This window comes from Parasteatoda tepidariorum, chromosome 2 (assembly GCF_043381705.1).
Source record: "Parasteatoda tepidariorum isolate YZ-2023 chromosome 2, CAS_Ptep_4.0, whole genome shotgun sequence".
Lineage (NCBI taxonomy): Eukaryota > Metazoa > Arthropoda > Arachnida > Araneae > Theridiidae > Parasteatoda > Parasteatoda tepidariorum.
In genome coordinates this window covers 53,819,482-53,841,263 of record NC_092205.1, presented here as the reverse complement: position 1 = coordinate 53,841,263, position 21,782 = coordinate 53,819,482, and the positions used below count along the sequence as shown (strand labels likewise).

Below are 21,782 nucleotides of genomic sequence, written 5' to 3'. Positions count from 1 at the left end.
AAGCAAAATTTAAAAATATTAGAATGCTTCAATTGAAAACGAAATCTATATCAATTTAAATTACTACTCGGCATAGGATTAGATATTGTACAATTATAAAATTGAGGCAAAATTTGCCTTCTAAAAGTAATTAAGTATAGTGACTATATTAATTAAATAATTCCAAAAAATTGAAGTGGAAAAATAATACTTGATTAAAAATTTCATTCCCTTTAAAAATATACAAATTAGAAACAACAGTCAACACGTTTCAAACGCTAAAAACAGGTGCCCATTTTCAAGACTTGCCAGGCATGAATGCTAAAAAACAATTACATTTTTTTAATTTCTTCTCATTCACGCCTGGCAAGTCTTGAAAATGGTTGCCTGTTTTTGAGCGCTTGAAACATATCAACTGTTATTTCCACTTGCTTATTTTTGAAGTGAATGACGTTTTTAATCAAGTAATATAGTGACTACATTTTGAAGGTAGTTCGTAGAAATTTAAAAAAAAATTGCTGTTATTGTAGATAACTATACATTTCATATTATATCCGTCGTTGAACAGCCGACCCAATTTTGGGTTAACGACTACTAATGTTCAACTCCATAGCCTTGTAATTTTGAACCCAATCCAGAGGATAAGGGAACTCCTGGATCGAGTATTGGGAGAAATTTATTTTCGTGGAGGACTATTTGATGAAGCTAACTCGCATTTGCGTTGCATGGAGAGGAAGATCATGAGAATCTCCCACGGTTTGCCTGAAGGCAAGGGAATTCTAACCCATGATCCGTCTACCACTGAGGATATTTCACGTCAGCACTGTGGTCGGTGCAAGCAGGATGCGGAATTCGTATCGACTGGGATTCGAACCCAGTTCGCCGTATTGGAAGGCGAACGCTCTATCCCCTGAGCCATCGCGGCTCTAGTTAACTATACATTTGTAATAAAATAGTTGTATTGTGCGGCTTTGAGGAGAACTCCTAAAGACTTAAAGTCTGGTACTGTCTGCTGCTATGCAAGTGAGAGCACATTTCTAATGGGGGTGCAATGAAGTCGATTGGTTTACTTACTAGTATTACCTATGCCAAGATCAAGACAAAACTATTCACTTCACCCCACACCCCTATTTGAAGTGACTTTTCCTTGTAACCATGGTACCTGCCACGACGAGCGACTGGTGTCTGAAGGAGTTCTCCTGAAAGCTGCACTATAGCTAACTAGGAAAATAAAAAATGTTTTTACGACCACTGATATTTTTCATTCATTATCTGTTTCAGGACTCGAAAAAAAAAGTCAAAGAAAATATGAATTTCTATTCCTCATTCTCTCTCTTGGCAATTACGATGGCGTCACTTTATTTCTTAACCTCTGGTGCGAGATTCACAAGAAATGAAGCGAGGTGTGCTGTTCTTTGCTTGAACAAGATGAGTGAAGAATGCCGAATTTGCAACACCAGGATACCTATGAGATTTGGAAAACGAAGCGGAGATTCGCCAAATGGGCTTTTTAACGCCTTGGGGATTGAACCTAAAACGGACTATCGCATCCTTGAAATATTTGAAGGTGACAGTCCCGATTCAAGCTTTTCAGACGAAGAGTAAAAAAGCCAAAATCTTTTTCGATGTACCTAATTATGTTCATTTGTGCACGAGTAAAACATGTATGTTATTTATATTAAGTAGTAGATATATGTAACAATCAGCTCAGTTTTCTTGTCTCATTCATGAAGATTTTGTGTACGAATATTTTTTTCTTCCCTTTCCTTAAGACTCGATGGAAGTAACAATCATAATGTATATTGTTTCAATCACTAACTATATTATATTGCACAATTTTCAATTAAATTTGTCAATAAAGTTTATTAAACAACCCCATTAATATTTTCATGTGAAATATAAATGAAAACTTAAGTGTCGGATCGAGCAAAGTTGATAACACTTACAAAATCCAACTATTTTCACCAAGATAAACATATCTTGCTAATAGTAATCGTTTATTAATGTAAGCTCAAATAAAGAAAAAAAAATGTATAGTTCTTATATTACTTGATTTTTTCCCTCACACTTATATAAAAAAAAATTTAAAAACTGAGTACACAAATGCTAAAAAATGTAACAAGAGCTTAATAAAAGAACATTTTATGGAGAGCTGTAAGTAACAATACGTTTATAGTTGGAAATAAAAAATATTATTTTGCTAAATATTATTGAATGAAAGGTGACCATAGGCAACTATTGAATTTCGAAAATATCAATGTTGTTCCTTGCATGACACACCAGCTCGTCTTGATGTCCCCCCCCCCTCCGAGTCTTGTTTCATTTATATGAACGTCGATTATCTAGTTAATGGTCACAGACAGTTCTACCCCAAACCTACATTGCTCATGGAAATGCATTCAACCTTGGCACCATCCCTTCGGGTATCATGGTTCCGCTTAGGTTTTTTTTCCCCCATTAATTTTTCTCCATACTCTTCGTTGTCCACAATGGCTTTCCTTGTTTATAACCTCCTCCTTTTTCATTATTCAAGTGATATTGTCTTGACCAGAAGGGACGTATTCAAGCGCTCAAATCATACACACATATTCTTCACTGCAAATTGGAAAATAGAGCTTCTATCATAGCTTTCCATCTATCCATTTGTGGGCCGATATTTTGACAGCTCTAATCATGTTGGCCTTTTATCCATTTCAACTTCTGTAGATAAAGACAAAGTTCACTGAGAGATCCTTACATTTGCCGAAAAAACACACTGGAAGGCTCTGCATTTATGTTATAAAATTATAGATTTTACTATCTTTTAATGCTGATTGTTCTTTTTCTATAAGATATTCCCTTTTACCAATAATTGATGTAGCAAATATAGATAAATATATATAGTGAAAAGTGATTACTCAAACTCAAATTTCGTAGCATTAACCGTTGAAAAGGCGATTGGGAAACAAAATTGACTTACAATGGACTATTGAGGGCATTAAAAAGTGATGACTCAAAATTGCAATTCAAAATTTCTCAAGAAAAAAAAAAAATTTTGTTCAGAAGCTCTCGCGAGCGCAGGTTGTTAACCCAATTATTACAAAAAAACATTGCTAGAAGTACAAAAAAGTCTCCCAATAGTCTTCTATTCCTGAAAATAGTTGCTCTTTTAGCCTTTTCAGGTAAAATTTTTTTAAAAAAATTGCAAATAATCACATTTAAGTCACCTGTGGCAACCTTGGAGAAGAGATTTTCTCAAAATGCCGCTAAATCCACAAGCTCGAAAATGTAACCAACTTGAAATATTATATAATTTAGTTATTCTGAAAAGTTTTTCTTTTGACTTAGTAGTTCTGTCATCTATATGAAGATTTTAAATTTTATTTATAAATAATACAGTCGAGAACAAGCAGATCCATAAATGTGTATCTTGATACGTATAGCGAAATTTTTGACAGCGTAGTAAAGTGAGAATTATGAGTACTCAATTTTATATCTATTTAGCAATATTTTTATGTGTATTTTAATTAATTGTTTTATATATACCTTAAATACATACATCAAATAACTTTAAAACTTTTTGTGTTTTTTCCATAATTTTGAAGCTTACCCCCCAAAATTAATTTTTTTTTACAGTTAATGTTAGATTCCTTTTAATAATTATTTTAAGTGGTTTGCATAATTAAAAGTTTTGAAACAGAGATTTCATACGTTATGCACTGGTAAGCATTTATATTTCATTTAGTATTGCATCTCATTGTAAAAAAATTCCTATTTTTTTACTATAATTATTAAATCTATTCATCATTGTATTTAAATACACCATAATATAACATTTGTTCCTACTTTAGGTGCAATTTAACATCTGAAATATTTATATTATTTCACTTAGTTAAAACCTGAGGTCCACGTATATGTACCTAAAATTATTAACCACTTGGCAGCATAATTCATATTTTTGTTATGATATTTATTCATTATGACTTATAGCAGTACAATAGAAATCCCGAACTGTAAACTATTTTCTTTCTTCTGTATTCTCTTATACTTCAGTAGCAATGGAGGTTAAATAAAAAGCAAGACTAATAACATTGAAAATAAATCTTTTAATCAATAGTTTCTATATTTATGTACACAGTATTCGAATGAAACAAGTAAAAAATACATAAATGAACTACCAAACACAATAACAAACATTCAAATAATATACTTTTTTACCACACATCTATTGGAGGCAGTAATAAACAAAATATATATAATTCATTTAAACATTTATTTATACAATGACTATTTACAAATGAAAATTTTAAAATTAGCAATAAAAATCAAAACTATGTCATGAAGAATTAGTGAGATTAAAATCAAAATTTACAATCAATGACAGAATTAAGTAAATACATAACTCAACAGCACCAGTTACATTAATGATAAATCACTTTAATGCACATGGATACCATGCTTACACTAACATACAAAAGGAAAAAATTACTATTTATTCCAAGCACTTACGTAAGAATTCATAATTAGTATTCACAGATAAAGCAATTATGATCTAAATTGGAACTGGTAAAAATATAACTCATTATATTGTTACTATTTTTCTTATTTTAGTATAATGTGTCTATATTTACAACTGAAAATACACGTAATTAAATTAATTTGCACTGATAGTTTATAGTATTTTTCCAAAATACTATGGTTTTAATAACCTTAAATGACAATTCAGCGAAAAACAAAGTTTCTTTTCTCTCAAATCTACTCTTTATTCAATGTTAAAAAAAACACATAAATTTATTAATATTTGAACACATAAAAATGTCAGTATTAAAAGAATGTGTGACTGAAATTTTAAAATTTTAATTAAAAAACAGTAAAAAAAAAAAAGAAATACAATTAAAATTATAGTTTTAACACAATCAGTAATTTATACTAAACTTATCATTAAGAAATGAAAGATTATTAATATTTTAAGTTTATTCACTGAATGCTTAATCCTAAAATATAGTTGCAATATTTTAAAATAATTTACTTCATTAAAAATAAATTTTAATAATTTATAATAATAATAAATAAATTGTAATAATAAATTGTAAAACAAAAGAAAAACATAATAATTTAACAAAAGGTACTTTATTAAAAGCTTATTCCACAATTATTATTACTTTATTTTATCATGGCTATTTATCTTTGTACTGAACATATCATATATTTCTCTAAATCAAATCAAAATTGAGCTGATTGATAAAGAATAAAAAATGAGATAAGAAGTAAATTGTAATTACTATGATAATAACATAGTGCAATATTTCATAATCCTTTTTATGACAAACACTAAATTAATTTATCGACTTATTAATAAATAAATTTAGCCGAAATAATTTTCTTTTACTATGATCCACACAACATTAGCAATACTTAATAAATGCTCCTTTAACAGCTAAGTATTGNACCATTGCAGCTAAATCTATTGGTCATACAGCTCATCTTACTACTTATCTCAATTAACTGTTTTTAAAATTTGTGATAAAAAATTCACCAAAATTTAAAACTCATCTAAAATGGTTTTTACTTATTCTTTAAAAATAAATAGGGCTTAGAAATTTACACTTATGAGAAAAGATAGTAGAGAAAGAAATTGCTAATCCAATATTAATGCAATGACATTTTGTAAGTAAAAATTATTATTATTTGAAAAGAAACACATTTAGGTTTAGTAACAATATAAAACTTAACAAGCAAAAAGAAATTAAACTTAAAAGTTAAACAATATAATGAGAGCTTTAAGTGCAATAGTATCACAGTTGCATGACTATATTTGGTTTGTAAAACATAATAATCTAAAATTTTAATTACTGCACTTATTTTGAGTTTAAAGATACTGATACAATTATAGCTAGAATGACTGCAATGACTACTAGAATTACAACAAAACAACACAATTTCTTTCGGTAAGCTGCCTAAAACAGAAAAAAATATTGCAGTTTAATATTTATTTCAAAAAAGATATACAAAACAACAAGAAAAATATTATTAAACTATTATAAGCTTAATAAATATACTTATTTAAAAAAAATGAGCAGTTTTTAAAAAACTTATAGCACTTAGGAAAAAATTTTACTTAAAAATAGCAAACAATAAATAAATTTTGAAGCTATAAAAATCTTTATATTAATAAAATAAAATAAAACCTTTATTAAGATTTATATACTTTATGATATAATTTCTACTAGGGACAAGAAAGAAGCAACATTTGTCTCAGTAGAAAAGAAAATATTTAAGCTTAAAGAAGATATTTTTGGAGAAAAAAATTTACAAATCTTCTACATCATCAATAATAAAAAGATGCAATTATAGCATTAGCTCTGCTTACCTTTATAATAAAAAAAAACTGAAAACATTATCCATACTTAACTTTATAGATAAATATCATAAGATTTTTTTAAATTATAACAACAAAATAATGTTTTTGGTTTAAGGAGGACTTTTCTACAGAATGCTTAGACTACTTCTTGAAATTTCACTGTCTATTTAGCACTCATTTGCAGTTTAGCAAACGTTTTTATAGTAATCATCATTTAAACAATAGATAGTGTTCAGAATTTTGTTGCTCATTCATGATTTGGCTTATTTATGTAACAAACAGAAAACTATTCCATGTTAAAAAAATGATCACAAAACGTGATGAAATGGGATCAAAAGCAACAAAATGTATGAAGTTTTTTTTAACACAACTAAAACTTAGAAAAAAATATATATGAATAAAAAAATTAAAAACTTATTTCTACCTGATAATTTCTTGCTTTTAAAAGTTGTTCCCCTCCTTCTTCAACATTGTAAGCAGCTGTAGTTATATTTTCTTCAATGGAACCTATAAATAATATTAAGGGATTATCACTATGATTTTTCATACTTAATTGTACAATTAATACCTAAAGATGAGGAATATTAAATATTCATATTTGGGACTTGTATTCTGAAAATATAAGTTCCAAACATGAGAGTTTTTGTTCATAGAAGTATTTTGCTTCTAATATGAAAAAGAACACAATAAATATTTAACTGTAGTTCAATGTTCTGCATGACAAAAAAATTTATAAACAAATAAAATAACTGATTTTTAAAAATACTAATTCTTAAGTATATTAATTTTAAAAACAAGATTGGATAATAAAATGATTAAAATTTAATTATTGAAAATTGAATGACTGACTCACAAACTGCACATAAATTAAATAGGGCAACACTTAATTTTGCAAAAGTCTAAAAACTGGTAGTAAGCAAACTCTCTCAAGTTAATATGTATGAATTAACAAGAAGAGACAGTCACAAATAGTTTATTCTTACAAAATAAAAGAAATAAAATGTTTTTCCTACTAGCACATTATATTTACTGAAAATTTTCAAGTAACTGCTACCCATAGAATAAAAACATGACAAAACATAACCATTTTACAATAAAAATGTAGATACTACTTAGATCTATAAAGGTATAAAATATCATTAAAATTACGCATAGATTTACTATTAAATAAATAAAAAAAATAACACTTAGATAAAGATATTAAATCAAAAATTATGCAACACTGAAACCTTATGTTTCATTATAAAATGATAAAATTGAATTTATAACTTGGAATCAATTATCTAGTTTTTGGTTAACTTAGAACTAGCTGCAAGGTTAAATTAGAATTTTTTATCATTCTGCATTTGAATTGCTAAAAATGTTTGCTCATAATATTTCATATTTGAGTTTTTGCTTTCCTATAAGGTGAGAATAAGTTTTAAAATACCTTATTGAAAGGGATAATAAAATTTATTTGCTGTAATTTTTTATTTCTTTTCCTATTAGATAATTTTTTTATTACTTATTTTTTTTTAAATAACGTAGGAAATATGGAAAAAAATTATCCTAAGTTAGTTGCAAGTAATAAAATTTCATAAATCTTAATAGTGATGGGGAAGAAAACTTATCTTAAACAAATTACTACGGAAATTCTGAAAATCAGTAATCTTTAATATGCGGTTGCAAAACTGTAATCTTGACTAATAACTAAGGATAAATAGTAATAGCTGACAACTCTAGGAAGGTAGTGATTACAAAAACAGTTTTAAAAATATTTAATTTTCATTAAATACAAATATTTATAAAAAAAACTATAATAAAGCATATTTTAATAAATTAAATAATGATACGAGAAATTAAATGAAGCCAATCCATACCTATAGTAGTGCCTTGTTCATGTACCATTGCAGCTAAATCTCTAAATACTACATTGACATCTAACATATCTGCTTCAATTTGCCTAATTTTTTCTGCTCTTTCAAGCAGTAAGCCCTAAAAAAAAGTATGGAAGAAAATTATAAATCATAATTCTTGTCTACTAATTTTTATGTCTTCTTTTATAAAGCATCTTATCTTCTTATCTTTTATAAAGTCTACCAGCGTCTTATCGTTTATAAAGCCCTGGTTATTCAGACCCTCTTCAGACTTGCACTCCCAGACATATAGGAGGGGTTTGACTTTTCATTCCTCCACCTTTTTCTTTTTTTTTTACTTTTAACATTATTTTAAAAAATAACAATAAAACTGATTCTCTCCAATTTATATTTCATCATGTGTGATTCCTAAATATCATTTATATGAATTGTTTATTTGTAAACAAGCATGCACAACCTTAATAGCGGCCACAGAAGCTAAAATATGAAATGTTGTGGGCCAATGTGAGAAAAATAAAACTATGACTGCAAAAACGTAAGGTGTATTTAGATCCTAATTGTAACTAACGTGAATATACATAGTAATATGTAACATGTACAAAAAAGTGCATAAGAACTCAAATTATTATGGAATGAAGAAATTCACGGGATGGTGACAATCAAGTTTGCACTAAAACAATAACTAAATAAAAAAGTAGAAGGACCAGTTCCAAAAAAATACTGCAAAAAAGACTCTTTTTCATTTTTTTTTATAAAAAAGAAAACTTCATATATTTTTATTAATATTTAAAACTGTTCAAGAGCCAAGTCAAACTTGAAGGCCAGTTCTGGCCTACAGACCATAGGTTATTCATCCCTTTTGTAAGTCCTATGAGTATGAATCAGTATTCAGGATTTGTTAATATTTAAAACACAACATGATATTTTCGTCCGTCGAAAAAATTAGATATCGTTTATTATTTAATTTATGATTATTGTTATCTATTTTTATCAATTTTACTTACACTTTAGTATTTTTATACTTTAAGAATGTAAATAATAAAGTATTCATAATTGAGTGATAATTCAAATAATTTATATAATAAAATTAATGTATTATTTTATGGGAAATCATAAAAAAAAAAATTAACTAGATGGAAATAATGAATAGCAGAGAACCAATAAAATTAAAAATTTAAGTAACAAGTTTACAGTTAAAATTTTATAGATCACTTTACAGAAATTTTTGTTGGGGAAAAATGTATATTCTTAATAAATGTTTCCTTATAAAAACAATTTTCACTAGGGTGTAAAAAAAAAAAAGAAAAAACTTGTTTTGTTTGAGAAAGAATATTCTTTTAATAATATTAAGAAATTATTCCCAATTAACATAATTTTCCTTAATTAAAATCTGGTTTTTTCCCTAACAGAAATTATTGAATTTTAAACATTGGAAAATGTTTAAAGAAAGTTCTCAATGAAATTAGATTTCTTAGACAGTACATATAATGCACTATATGTTTATTTGTAAATTTTTATAAAATATAAAAATATTTCTCACATACAGAAAAACATGACTATTAAGGCTATCACACTTTGGTAATAAATACAAATCCCAAGATATAAAAAAACACTTAATTTGCTATAAAACTGTCTGTGCATTCTAGCTTAACGTAAAAATTCAAAAATTTTGCAGCTCTTTGAAAGTGAAAATGTTACAGAAGACTTTAAAAAATTTAGCTTAGTTTAATACGAAAATAATTTTTCCCTTATTGGTATCTTGTGTTTTATAAGTGCAATTTTACTTTATTTTTTGCATAACAAATTAGAAGAAAAAAAAAACAAGTGGTTAAAAATAACACAATTGCTAAAAAGGAATTACACAAATTAATACAATTTATAAATATAACATACTTGTTCGAATTCTAACTCTTCTTGTATTTGATATTGCTGTATTCTTTCAGCTTGAACTAAAGCTTGTTGATCTTCATCATCTTCTTCGTCCCATACATTTCTACTAACATTTTGATTTTGTAGTACAGCCTGCTTCATCTTAGGATCCAATTGCTAAAGTATAAAATATTCAATAAATTTTACTTATATCAAAAATATATAGTTCAAAATCCTAACCTATAGTATGACGAGATTTAAAGCTTTAAAAAATTACTTGTTTATATATACGTCTACAACTAAACTGTCCTATATAGTACATATAAGTAGCTGATGCAGTAATTGAGAAACTGCACTCTCATTATGTAGAACCAACGCCGAAATAAAACTCTAGACATTTATTACCTGATCACAAGATGGACAACAAAAGGAACAGAAATCACGTTTGTATCTTGTGGTACATTTATATTACAAAACTTCATAATGGTATCAAATATTTTAAGATTTTTTAGTTGTATTTTTATTATGTACGAGCAAAAAAATCTATATTTTGCATTCTGTTTGAGGTCAAAAGTAATCCATTTTACAACTATGTAGTTACGAAGATAAATGAAATGTAAATATTTAGACAACAAGCCTCTTATTCTAAAATAAAGAAAATCTTCAGCACAGGAGACTGCAGTGTCACAACTAACAGAAAATTTGGCCTGAGTTCTTCGAAAATTAATATTATAACTTATTAGTTAACTCCTTAAAATATATACTCCCCACTGATACAGAGCTCTTTCTAAAAAAATCAGAGAAAACAAAATATCATATATTGTGCATAGCTTGATCAAAAACTTGAACCACAATTTAAGATTTTTTTTTTTTAATAAAACCTGCTCTGCACTCTGTTTTATTAAAATATGCTGGTCATGTTACAAGACCCAAATGCGGTCTTAAACTAGTCAATGTCACTAAACATTGCAGCCAAAAACGAATTGAAAAACTGATAATATTCTATTTCCAAAATTTATTGATACTTGTGATAATAATTACTACTGATGTTGTGGCAATAGGTTCCAAATGCGTCCTACTTGGTTAATTATTTAAGTACCATCGGCATCAATAGAAGTTAGGCAATTTACTAAAAAAAGTTGGGTATCTTTTCCCAAAATAATTGATTTTTCAAATATTGCACATATAGTAAAATTTTGAGAATGCAAGCATTTTAAGAGTGCACCTTTACAATAATCAATAAAATAATTACAATATCAATTATAAATCCAATAAAAATAAATCTAACTAAAATATTTGCAACAGTAAAAAATTATTCAATACTTAAAGATATTTCTAGTTTTCAGTTAAAACTAGAAGAAATTAAATCCTCAGGGATGAGAGTAGTTGGAAAGTAAAAAAGAGGAAATTCAAGAATGAATATATATATATATATATNGTTTCTCGTATCATTAGATATATCTTAGTCATAGAGTTTAAATACCTCAGAAATAGCATTGATAACACGAATCAGAAAGAAAAAACTGTCTATAGCAAGAATCTTCAAAATACAGTCAGACCTCGATATAAGGTCATCCGCATATAAGGTCACTTTTCCAAAGTCCTGGCTCACTGAATAGGAATTCTTTGTTACAGATTATCGAATATATGGTCAAGTTTTAAAAATCATTGTCGCTTAAAAGGTCATTTTAATCTGAGGTGTAACATGGTGTCAGCCATATGTATAACAAATTGCTTTCGTCATGCTGGTTTTGTGAGTTCTCTGAATATCGTGGATGACGAAACCGAGCAAGAAGACGATATTCCTCTATATGTTCAGATGGAAGATTTGAAAAATCGTGGCCATGCCATAGAAGGGGATGCTGAATATGGTTTGATTGATGAGGAAATTGCCACCACTTCTGAAGCTACAATTTCTGAAATTGTTTTACAAGTCGTGGACAATGACAGTGATACTGAGACTGTAGATGTAACCCAAAGGAAAGCCTTCAATGCAATAAATGACATGCGAATTTTTTTTACAAACCATGAGGGAGCTGAGGAACATTTAGAGAAGTTACAAAGTCTACAAAATATGGTTCGAAAAATGAAACCAAAAACGAGACGGACCTGCATATATGATTATTTTAAATAAGGTTAGATGTAATGTATGTATGTACACTTTTAAGAAATTTGTAAACAGTTTTATTTTAAATTAAGAAGTTTTTCAAAAATCTTACTTTCGTTAATTTTTTATTAATTCTGTTAAAATTTATTGACTTAAATATTTAATTTATGGCCGATCATTTTCGTTTGTATTACCATTTCTAAAAAATCATAATGGGTGCTATTTACATGCTTAGTTATGAGCTGCTAATGAATCGGTTAAAAGGTCACCCTGCTCATAAGGTCAGTTTTGCGATGTCCCTTAGGGTGACCTTATATCGAGGTCTGGCTGTATATGTATATATATATATGTATATATATATACTCAAAAATTTGACAAAAAAGTGCAATTTTTAAACTTGTAAACCATGTGATTATAAATCCCGATGAATAATTTTGAAATTGCATGAATATATAAATATGAATCACATGCATGATTTTAAATTAAGAGAATATGAATCCCGAAATGAGGCTTTTAAATCACGTGAATATGAAACTTTATACCGAACTTAAAAAATGCGAAAATACAAATCATGATGCATAATTTTTAGATCACATAAATACAAATCACGATGCATAATTTTCGAATAGCGCGAATATGAATCCCACTGTCTAATTTTTAAAGCACGTATAAATAGGAAAATTGATGTTTGATATTACAACCGCAAAAACGAATCACGACACTGGATTTTAAGCTCGCGAGAATATGACTCGCTACATAGGGTTTCAAAAGCGCGTAATTACAAATCGCGACATTGGATTTTTAAATCTCGTAAATAAGAATCGCAATTTGAATCGTCTGATTTAGAATCGCAACTTTCAACTTTTAAATCAGGTAAATACGAAAATCAATGTTTGAGGGAGGAATGAGTACTTCACTACTTCCGCTTCGCGGAAAATTTAATTCGTCATAAAATATTTTAACTTGTCAAAAAAAAATTTCAGCAGAAATTAGCGGAAAAAATTGAAAAATCTGAAAAAATGCGGAAATCCGCGAATCCGCGGAAGAATCACATCCTACAAAAATATTGAAACAAATACCTTTTGCAAAGTATCATATCGTTGAACAGTAGCTCCAAACTCATTTCTAACTCTCTCTGCTTGAAGTTTATGCTCCTGTAAAATTAAAGATAAATTCTAATAAAAAACAGCGTATAAGAAATTGAATTTAAAAATGAAATGAATAGTATTCCATATATTACATTGTCCCTAAAAATAAAATAACAATTGAAATATCTAACAGTAAAAAAATTAAAGAGAGATTGTAAAACTGTAAAAGATTAATAGAGGTATAGGAAATTTAATTGTTCCACAAATAAATAAAGTCCTATTTATCTCTGAATACAGAAATATCAAGAAAAAAAATAGATAGCTGTTCTCAAAGTAACAAAAAAAATTTTCAGAAAAAAGGGCATTAAATTAATTAGAAAATTTAACCTTGGTGTAGTTTTAAATAACCTTCCAAAATTATGTGATCTGAATTAAAATTTTTAAAAGTTACAAAAAAAATTTAGCAGTTGGCATTCTTATAAAAAAAATTAAAATAAGCTGTATGATACATCTAAGATGCATAAGCAACAAAAAAACCAGAGAATATAAAACCTTAACACACAATTATGGAATCCCCTTAATCAAGGTTTCCACTACCTTTATTCTTTATAATAAAAACTAAGGGTGCTTTAAGTGCTTTTAAAGCATCTTACATAATTTTTTTTTAAAGATTTACAAAAAGTTTCATTTTAGCAGAGAGCAAGGGTCCCTAACTGGAGGTACACATGCTGCAAAGGATATGAGAAAAGATCTTGAATGCCATGCAAATAAAATGCAGCTTTTTTATTAAGTGCCAAGTGCCGCCAATTTTTTGGCGACCTATTTAGATAGGCCGCCAAGGGGTAGGAGGAAAAAGAGAAACACGATCATGACATCACGACGGAAAGGGGGAAGATGGGGGAAAGAAAAGACGCTCTCTAAGAGAAGAGGACCAAAAAAGAACGGTGTTACCGTCGTGATATCAGGAACGGGGAGAAAATTAAAATAACAGGTACAGAAGATAGAGAAAAAAAATCGCATACAAAATGTAAACATAGTTCAAGAGTGAAAAATCTGGATTTTAAAGAAACAAGGCTAACGAATAGAAAATCAAAGATAAACATAAATAAACACTTACTTATGGAAACTCTATTCAAGTAGGATAATCAATTTTAAAATTGTTAAGCTTTAACTGTTAATTCTAAATGGAAAGTTTGGCAAACGTAATAATTTTTATATTNTAAAATTTTTAAAAGTTACAAAAAAAATTTAGCAGTTGGCATTCTTATAAATATAATTAAAATAAGCTGAATGATACATCTAAGATGCATAAGCAACAAACAAACCAGAGGATATAAAACCTCAAAACACAATTATGGAATCCCCTTAATCAAGGTTTCCACTACCTTTATTCTTCATAATAAAAACTAAAGGTCTTTTAAGTGCTTTTAAAGTATCTTTCATAAATTTTTTTAAAGATTTACAAAAAGTTTAATTTTAGCAGAGAGCAAGGGTCCCGAACTGGAGGTACACATGCTACAAAGGATATGAGAAAAGCTCCCCAATGCCATGCAAATAAAATGCAGTTTTTTTATTAAGATTAAAAAAGATATCTAAATTAAAATTAAACTACTTGAATCAATGGTATTGAAACTGGCCAAAAATTTCATTACTAATTCAAAAACATAACTTCTTTCATTTTGGTATATTAATAACAATTTTATTGCTTTTTTAAAAGGTTAGCTGCTATTATTTTACAAAAAAAGAGAAATTTTGGATTACTTATTTTTTTACTTTTGGGGTAAAAAAGTGAAACAAAAGAAAATCTTACTTTATCAAAAATTAACAATAACTTTCTTACATTAAAAAACTAGTATATGTAAACACGTATAACACAGTAAACCTATATTAAACATATATAAGCAAAGTAAACATATATACATATATAAAGAGGTCTATAAGTTATAACACGAAATAAAATTTCTAATAAAAACATTATAAAAACAAGTAATTTTAAGAAATTTAATAAAATAAGTTAATTATAAGACTGTACAGATGTGAGAAATTAAACATAAAATAATCAAATAAAAGAATTGGAATATGTAGGAACAAGTAACATTCTCAAGCAATGCCATTATATTTTATAAAAACACACAAATAACCAAAAAGAAGAATAGGGTATACTTTGTACTACGCAGACTGAAGCAAAAAAATAAAGCGAAATAAAGTTCAGAAATGGACATACTATAATAGTTTCAGTTCATTAAACAAGAAAATCCTCTTTAGTGTCGAAATACCAGATCAAATTAGAAAGGTAGAGTAAATTATTTGCAAAATGGCTTGATTATAGGAAAAGAGAAACAATTTTGAACACAATAATAAAAAGGGTGATAAAAAAAATCAGGTGTACCTTTGAACATTTTACCTAATTATCTGAAAATCGGTCCCCAAATAGTCAAAATTTTGAAAAGTTTTCTCTCTTGTAAACAAACTTAATTTCATCAACCTCAAACACTCTATTGCTAATATTAAGAACTTGAGTACAAATTACTCCTCTATGTGGTCTTCCGTACATTGAACAAACTAAACAGAGCCTTAAATTTTGACTTAAAGAGCATGAAAAGAAAGTTCAAAATAAGGATATTAAATGATCTTCCAAACCCTTACATACTTGAAAATAAAATAAAATGCTTGAGTTTTCTACTGCTAAAACCATTCAACACTGCTCTTCATCTACAGAGCTTGATTTCTGGGAATCATTTCATATTTTAAAAATTCTAATAATTTAGTTAACGACTTTCTAGCATCCTATTCTTTCCAAAATTTGGAAATCTATTCTAATTTAATCCTTTGTACCCTGGGGTTTTGCAAAAAATAACCTCCTTACACCTGTTTTGTATCACCTTTTTATATCCTTGCTCAAATGTGCTTTTTTGTCCCTATGGGTTAAACCACTTGCGTGTGTTTATCTATTTACTTTTATACTTACATCTGATGTCCATACACTGAGAAAGGTTATTGCTTAGATAACCAAAACAATAAAAAGTCCATTTTTTGTACTTAATTTGCACTTTATTCATATTTTTCGCTTCAGTACACATAAATGTATGAAAGGTTTTATATCAACAAAGACATATGAAAATAATTCTGATATATCACTTACTCTGGCTCCTTTAGTAACAATATTTGTTAGATCTTTCAAACGTTGAGTGGTAATAGATACCAGATCTTTTGTACTTTGCCTGGTATTATGTCTGAAATAAAATAGAATATAGAGTAGAATAAAATATAAAATACAAATAGAAAAATCTACATAAATTATTTAGTTTCATTTTCATAATAAAAGTATTTATTAAAAAAATTTTCATCAGAAAATGGAATGTTAAATTTTAGTTAACTTAGAAAAAGTATTGCAGTGGTATAATAGCCTGAAAAATTGATTACTTCTCTTTCTTCTGTTACTGCATTCAAGTTACAAATCCAGTGAATAATATGTAAAAACTCTCACCAATGTTAAATATCTTATACATATTTCCATATTAATTTCTAAATACATTATCTAAATCTAAACTAAAGTTACTTTAATTCAATTAGTTATTAATATTTAATACAATTTTGTTTCATTTTAATAGTTGTTTTTCAGCTGCATTTGCACCTTCTTAACAATGTTTACTTCAATTTAAATTTACTTTACATTTTACAATTTGTGTCATTGAGTTGCAAAACTGACCATCTCCTTAAGATATTAAAATGTATATTTTTTAAGTTTTTAGGTTTTAAATAAACCTTGCCATCAACTGAACACAAAAAAAAAACATAACTACTAAATTTAAACAAATTGACACTTTATATGCTCATGCAGATCAAGCTTTACTGCAAAACCAGCCGAGTACTTAGGACAATTAAATGCAAAACTGACCAAATTCGCCATGCGTCACTTTTGATCAAAGTTTTGTAATTACTTATTTTTTAGCATTATAGCACTAAGTTACTGTTTCCTGTTTTCTTTTCTTTATTTTACTTTAAAGAAATGAGTGGATGCAGTGTGTTCTAATAAATAAACAAAAAATCCTACATTATTTAAAGCAAGTGATGTAATTTATTTACCATGTTTTTTTTTCTATATATAACTCAAAATTTAAAAAAGTTATTCATGGACATTATTTGAACATTTATTAAAATATTTATTCATCACTAATTGATATTTTAGTAATCAACTATAACTATAAACGATAACATGGTAACAATAACCATAACTAAGTAGTAAAAATATTTATTCATATCACATTACGCTAGCTATATCAAATATCAATTTCAATCACCACCATTGTCAGATTTTTCTTTTTAGTAATAAATATCTTCTGTATCACATTCCTTCAATAAAATGAGTTTTGTAATTTTAAAATCAGTTTTAAAGTTTGCTATTGTTTCCAAAATTATTTTTCATTGGTTACTTTTCTGAAGACCTATCCTTTCCTATTTTCTTATCAATTTGAAGGCTGTATTTAACATAGCTCAGTTAAAAAAAGATAACAGAAATATAGTCTTTGAGGTGTTCATATAAATGAAACATTCAGACACTAGATAGATGATCAATTGTGAATATATCAACTCCATAGGTATGCCTTGCTTTATTTCTTTTCTGAGAATTGTGGGAGGTTTACTTTTAAGGAGGTAATAACCAAATTTCCTTTTAAGTAATGGGTAGGTCTTAAGGGTGAAAACCTATTAATTGAAACCGATAGAACTAAAAGCTCCTATTCAGTATCATATGACTAACTTGAGTCAATAGGAAAATTATATTCATTTATCTGTAGCTACATCTAGAATCATATATTTATATCAAACTTTTTCATACATTCCTTTAACATAGAAAAAATATTTTTTGACGTTTAAATAAATATCCTTGTAGATAGTTATTGCAGATCATTTAATTTTTTCTATATAATTGAAAATATTCTAAAAACAATTTTATGATGTTCAACTTTGTTATTAGGGTACTCTTCCAGTAAACACATAATTTTTTCAATTCAATTTGTCCACCTAACCGAGCTTTCACTGTATATAAAATAAAAAAATACAATTTAAAATATATATACGATCTATATAAAATAAAAATATCTTTTCTAGGAAGAAAAAACTCATATTTCAATTCTTCAATATATATAGATTTAAAATACGCAAAAATTGAGCAGTCCACAAATTGAGCAGTCAGAAGGTTAAACCAAAGAGCTTTTAAAGCTTTAATTTCTATTTCATTTTAGCTAGTGTTCTAGAAAACCAGATTATTTTTCCCAATATTTTCTCATCTTTGTAAATTCATTACTGACAATAAACCTCATTTAAGGTTAAAAATATTTGTATCGTGCATAATTAAAAAGAAAAGCTTGAGTTAATTTGCTATCTTTTTTTTGTTTCAAATTAGTTTTGATTTTAAATCGGTATTAGTTTTATAGAAACATGTTTTAAAAGTACAAGGATAAATAAAATATTAACACGTGTTAGTAAATGAAATGTAAAACATTTTAAATCCTTACAAATTTTAATCTTTAAAAAATTTAAAATATAAATTTAAAATTCATATTTTAATAATTTTTATAATTAAATAGAATAAAATTTAAAACATTTTAAATCTTTACAAATTTTATGAATTTAAATAAATTTTTATTTCAAACAANATCACTTACTCTGGCTCCTTTAGTAACAATATTTGTTAGATCTTTCAAACGTTGAGTGGTAATAGATACCAGATCTTTTGTACTTTGCCTGGTATTATGTCTGAAATAAAATAGAATATTGAGTAGAATAAAATATAAAATACAAATAGAAAAATCTACATAAATCATTTAATTTCATTTTTATAACAAAAGCATTTATCGCAAAATTTTTCAACAGAAAATGGAATATTTAATTTCAGTGAATTTAAAAAAAGTATTTCAGTGGTATAATAGCCTGAGAAATTGATTACTTCTCTTTCTTGTGTTACTGCATACAAGTTACAAAAGCAGTAAATATTCTATAAAAATTCTCACCAATGTTAAATATCTTATACATATTTCCATATTAATTTCTAAATACATCGTCTAAATCTAAATTAAAGTTACTTTCATTCAATTAGCTATTAATATTTAAAACAATTTTGTTTCATTTTAATACTTGCTTTTCAGCTGCATTTGTACCTTCTTGACAATGTTTACTTCAATTTAAATTTACATTCTACAATTTCTGTCATTGAGTTGCAAAACTGACCATCTCCTTAAAATTTAAAAATTTATATTTTTTTAGTTTTTAGGTTTTAAATAAACTTTGCCATCAACAGAACACAAAAAACCATAACTACTAAATTTAAACAAATAGACACTTTATATGCACTTGAAGATCAAGTTTTACTGCAAAACCAGTCAAGTACTTTGGACAATTAAGTGCAAAACTGTCCAAATTCGCCATGTGTCACTTTTGATCTAAGTTCTGTGATTACTTATTTTTTAGCATTACAGCATCTTTTTTTATTACTATACCCACTAAGATACTGTTTTCTTTTCTTTTTTTAACTTTGAAGAAATGAGTGGAAGTAGTGTGTTCTAATAAATAAAATAAAAAATCCTACATTATTTAAAGCAAGCAATTCAATTTGTCCACTTAACCGAGGTTTCACTGTATATAAAAAATATAAGTACAATCTAAATTATAAATATAATCTATGTAAAAAAAATCTTTTCTAGGAAGAAAAAATTCATATTTCAATTTTGCAATATATATATATATAGATTTAAGATTTTCAAAAATAGAGAAAGTATGCTTCATACATATTTTATGGTAACAGTATTTGAAAAAACTCTAAAGAATAACGAGAGCATACATTTTGTCTCTAAGCAAAGGAGTATCTGTTGGAGTTCCAACTTCCTTTGATGCTTTCTCAAGAGCTGTGGCTGTCAGAATGTTAAACCAAAGAGCTTTTAAAGCTTTAATTTCTATCTCATTTTAGTAAGTGCTCCAGAAAACCAACTTATTTTTCCCAATATTTTCTCATCTTTGTAAATTCATTGCTGACAGCAAACCTCATTTGAGGTTAGAAATATTTGTATTGTGCATAATTAAAAAGAAAAACTTGTGTTAATTTGCTATCTTTTCTTTGTTTCAAATTAGTTTTGATTTTAAATCGGTATTAGTTTTATAGAAACACATTTTAAAAGTACAAGTATAAATAAAATATTAACACGTATTAGTAAATAAAATTTAAAACATTTTAAACCTTTACAAATCTTATGAATTCAAATAAATTTTTATTTCAAACAATGCATATTCTTTAGGTAAAAAATAAAAAGAGAGACTTTCATATTGAGTAAATGCTAAAATAAGTTTTGGGGACCCTTAAAAATGTAAAATATGTGTATTGTAGCAAAAAAAAACGAGCTAGAATTTCAAATTAAAAATTTAAATACTGTTTTTCATCAATAAAAATTACTTTCTTTTAACATAATATTTTTTTAAAAATTATCAGTAAAGTTGAGAAAAAAAAACATTTCTAGAACAAATGACATTTTGAAGATTTGGGATTTGGAATAATTTTCCAGTTTATCAATTTTAAAGCAGCAATCGAGTAATTTTTCTCCAAAGCTCATCAAAATTTACACAAAAAACTGGTTATAATAGCATGTAAATGTGAAGATGAGAGCAGTAAGAAAGAAAGAAAAAACTAAAGCTTTGCTTATTTTCGTCTGCAAGATCAAAATAATACCACTCCGATTCTGTACTAAGTTAATACTTTATATTTATGGGAAAATGCATCGACTATAACTTAACCAAACATTTATTAACACATACAGGTCAGAGCAGTTAACACAAATGAAGAAACCATCTACCTCGTAAGCTCTCAATCACATTTGCTGTGCAGGAAGTACATGAATATCTAGCAGCTGTTTTAGTTAACAGGTTAGAAGGTGCACTATGAGAAGCAAAATGAGATGACCACACATACAGTGAGAAAGTATGCTTCCTATATATTTTAAGGTAATAGTACAGGGTGTTCCAAAATTATCTTTACAACTTCAAAAATTCATAACTTCGAACATAAACAAAATATTTATATTTTGTCTTTTGCATGTATTACTGCAACTAATAAAGTTTTTTTCCCATAGGCTGAAAAGTTTTAAGTGAGGATGTGGACACCACAACAGAAAGTTCAATGCGTCTCATGGCCGTATTCGCTCCACATTTTCCGGACTTGTGCTGGGTCGTCCGGCTCCACTTTTATGCAATACTGATCCGGTGCTCATGAAGCTTGTGTGCCATGCACGGATGGAGGGTCTGGATGGTGGGTCTCTTTGGAAATTTGTCCTGAAGTTCCGTTGAACCTGTGTATCTGATTTCGTCTCTATGAACCATGAGACGCATTGAGCTTTCTGTTGTGGTGTCCACATCCTCACTTATAACTTTTCAGCCTATTGAAAAAAAACTTTATTAGTTGCAGTAATACATGCAAAAGACAGAATAAAAATATCTTGTTTATGTTCGAAGTTATGAATTTTTGAAGTTGTAAAGATAATTTTGGAACACCCTGTATA

General features: G+C 27.3%; 1 protein-coding gene and 1 long non-coding RNA gene across 2 annotated transcripts in view; one reads left to right on the top strand and one right to left on the bottom strand.

The window, feature by feature from the left end:
* The window catches only part of LOC122270000 (uncharacterized), a 38,292-nt gene extending 36,435 nt beyond the window's left edge, over positions 1 to 1,857 (top strand). Inside the window, exon 2 of the long non-coding RNA XR_011636154.1 lies at positions 1,261 to 1,857. This is a non-coding gene — a long non-coding RNA (uncharacterized lncRNA). The remainder of the gene's footprint in view (positions 1 to 1,260) is intronic.
* A 2,187-nt stretch (positions 1,858 to 4,044) lies between these two features.
* Positions 4,045 to 21,782, bottom strand: part of LOC107453341 (syntaxin 13) — a gene marked incomplete in the record, with an annotated part of 23,327 nt that continues 5,589 nt past the window's right edge. Inside the window, 7 exon segments of the mRNA XM_071177575.1 lie at positions 4,045 to 5,915; positions 6,744 to 6,826; positions 8,179 to 8,293; positions 10,069 to 10,221; positions 13,231 to 13,305; positions 18,906 to 18,996; positions 20,078 to 20,141. Of these exon segments, the coding sequence (XP_071033676.1) occupies positions 5,817 to 5,915; positions 6,744 to 6,826; positions 8,179 to 8,293; positions 10,069 to 10,221; positions 13,231 to 13,305; positions 18,906 to 18,996; positions 20,078 to 20,141 (680 nt within the window).